Source organism: Cyprinodon variegatus, unplaced genomic scaffold, assembly GCF_000732505.1.
Source record: "Cyprinodon variegatus isolate N-32 unplaced genomic scaffold, C_variegatus-1.0 Scaffold2415, whole genome shotgun sequence".
Taxonomy (NCBI): domain Eukaryota; kingdom Metazoa; phylum Chordata; class Actinopteri; order Cyprinodontiformes; family Cyprinodontidae; genus Cyprinodon; species Cyprinodon variegatus.
In genome coordinates, this window is record NW_015152868.1 from 13,952 (window position 1) to 16,556 (window position 2,605).

A 2,605-nucleotide genomic window follows, 5' to 3' on the forward strand; every position below is an offset into this window, starting at 1 on the left:
GGTGAGGTATGCATTGGTAATGGTTAGGTTTAGGGTTAGTTTTCAGGTTAGGGCATAGAAAGGATTGAAAATGACTGAAAGTCAATGGGAGTCAACACATGGTCCTCACTTGCCTTCACTTGCCCCCTCTCCAAATGTGGGTACACACCCATGCCATTATGGCCATATGGTGATTAGGAAGGCTGAAGAAACTCTGAGACTCTTACAGGATAAAACCATATTTGGAAGAAAAAAGGTTACATAATTTCTGTCTATATTAAGTGTTAAAAGCATCACTATTTCACAACTTTTAACAGAAATGATTGCACTCTGCCTGACATCACCGCTCACTGATATCAGTGACCATGAGTCACCTTCTCAGGACATGTATGATTTGAGCGAAATATGAGGAAAGAATAGCATCATAACACTTTAAAAAGTTTATTTTTCATTGCTTAGTATGATAATCTCCTTAAACCTTCCTTACTCCATTTAAACATTTACTGATTGCTCTGAATCCAATGAGTATTCAGGTTAAACAGTAAGATTTGGTCTAAAAAAAAAAAAAAAAAAAGAATGTAGATGATTAATGAGCTGAAAAACTTTTATTGGCAGTCAAGAGAGGCTCTGCCTTCGAATCTGGTTGGGCGTTATCTACTAATTCTACCATTTTGCAAAAAAAAACACAAGTAACTAAAATGGATCTGTTTCAGTGACCAGGTCATCAGAGTTGAGGCGCAGTCGGAGGAACAGATCAAGCTGCTGCAGATTCTGGAGTCTGAAGGAAAGTGGAACGTATGGAAACACAAACCTCACACACTTTTTACAGCATTTAGGCTCTCTTAGCTGTTTTTTTTTTTGTAAGCTGCTAATTGACTTTCCCTTCTAATGCATTAAAACCATAGATTAGCCTTTTATCATGTATAGATTAATTTTTTCTCCAAAAAGAACCTTCATTCAGATAGTTAAGCATTTGAGTACAGACAAGTTTTTAAGAAAAATTTCATAAACATTTTAGTTTCCTATACTGACTCACTTACATATGAAAAGAGGAGATATTGATCGTTCTCTGATTGGCTCATCTGGTATTTGCTGCTATCAGAGGCTATGAACAGACCTGTTACTCATCAAGCTTCATATTCCATTATTAAAAGATTCTGATTAGTAATCAACGCTGTTCCGTGAAACTGTCAAACAACTTCCTGATTCCAGCTGGACTTCTGGCTCCATCCGGTCTCCACTGAGCTCCCTGTAGATGTCAGAGTGCCCCGTTCCCATCTTAGTGCCGTGAAGGAATACCTGCATGCTAATAGCATCCCTTTCACTGTCATGATTAAAGATGTCCAGGTTTGAAGCTCCCCAAGGTTTACTTTAAAAATCTGCTGGATGAAATTAAGTTAACTTCATCTTCCCGCGATTTTCAGGAGCTTCTAGATCAGGAGAAAGCCGAGATGGAGAGGAACCATATCAGGGAGCGGAGCACCATGAGCTTTGACTTTGGAGCCTATCATACCCTAGAGACGGTAAGACTCACACATGAAAAATCCACAAACAAATCCCTTCCTGTGATCCACCTGAGGCAGATTAAAAATTACAGATCAGAAACATAATAATGAGTCAAGAGCCAAAAGGCTCTTGTTCCTTGCTATGGTGGTAATAATAAATAACTGAACTTTATTGATCTGACATTGGAGAAATGTACTCCCTGCATTTAACCCATCCCCTTTGGGAGCAGTGGGCTGCCATTGTGCGGTGCCCAGGAGGCAAATGGTGGTCTTGCTCAGAGAGCCAGTGTGGCAGTCTGTGGGAGTGGGTTTGGAACTCACAACCTCAGGATTCCAAGCTCTACGCCCTAACCACAAAGCTGCCACTCCCCTACCCACTCCTGGTTTTAAATGTTTCTGATTGTTACTATGAAAACCGTATTAACCAGACATCACTTGCTGCACTAGGATAGCAATCAGTTCTCACTTTTTTCTCTTCTTATATTCGTGTCTTTTATGTCTTCCATTACAGCTACACTTTTTGTGAAAGCACAGATGAGGTTTTTATTCCCTTCGCTTTTAGTCTTTTTCTGGTATTTTTTCCAAGATGTCCCTGTGTTTCCCTCCATCTTCCCTTAATCTTTGATCAACATTCCCGTCTTATCCAAAAACCAAAAAAAAAACCCATAGCCTGATGCTACCCCTACCATGTTACAGTACACTGCCTGAATCTGTTTTCAGGGTCATATGCAGTGTTATACCGCTGCCACACATTTAGGCCAAAACCTGCTCTCTCTATGGAGTCAGTTTTGTTCCAGTTTTTTTGCAAGAAAAAACATGTGTTTGTAAAAAAAAAAAAAAGAATTAAAACCTTGAAAAGTTTGTCAACTTTGGGTAAAGGTTTGGGTAATAATTGCAGTTGTTGCAGTCAAAACCACAACAATATCTAGCACACTTGAAACTGTTACATTAAAGACTACATAGAAAACGAATCATTAAATTAATTTAATATACATGAGAAAAATAAACAAGTAGAGGTTCTACTTCATTCACACTATTAAGAACAAAAAAATAAATAAAGTTTTTACCTTATATAATATAAAATAACTTTGAAAAACTGTAATCTTTTTGTAAAAAAAAAA

General features: G+C 38.0%; 1 protein-coding gene across 1 annotated transcript in view; it reads left to right on the forward strand.

Annotated features, from left to right (window-relative positions):
* Positions 1-684: 684 nt before the first annotated feature.
* The window catches only part of LOC107080855 (carboxypeptidase A2-like), a gene marked incomplete at its 5' end in the record, with an annotated part of 8,169 nt that continues 6,248 nt past the window's right edge, over positions 685-2,605 (forward strand). Inside the window, 3 exons of the mRNA XM_015369062.1 lie at positions 685-774; positions 1,192-1,326; positions 1,404-1,502. Of these exons, the coding sequence (XP_015224548.1) occupies positions 685-774; positions 1,192-1,326; positions 1,404-1,502 (324 nt within the window). The remainder of the gene's footprint in view (positions 775-1,191; positions 1,327-1,403; positions 1,503-2,605) is intronic.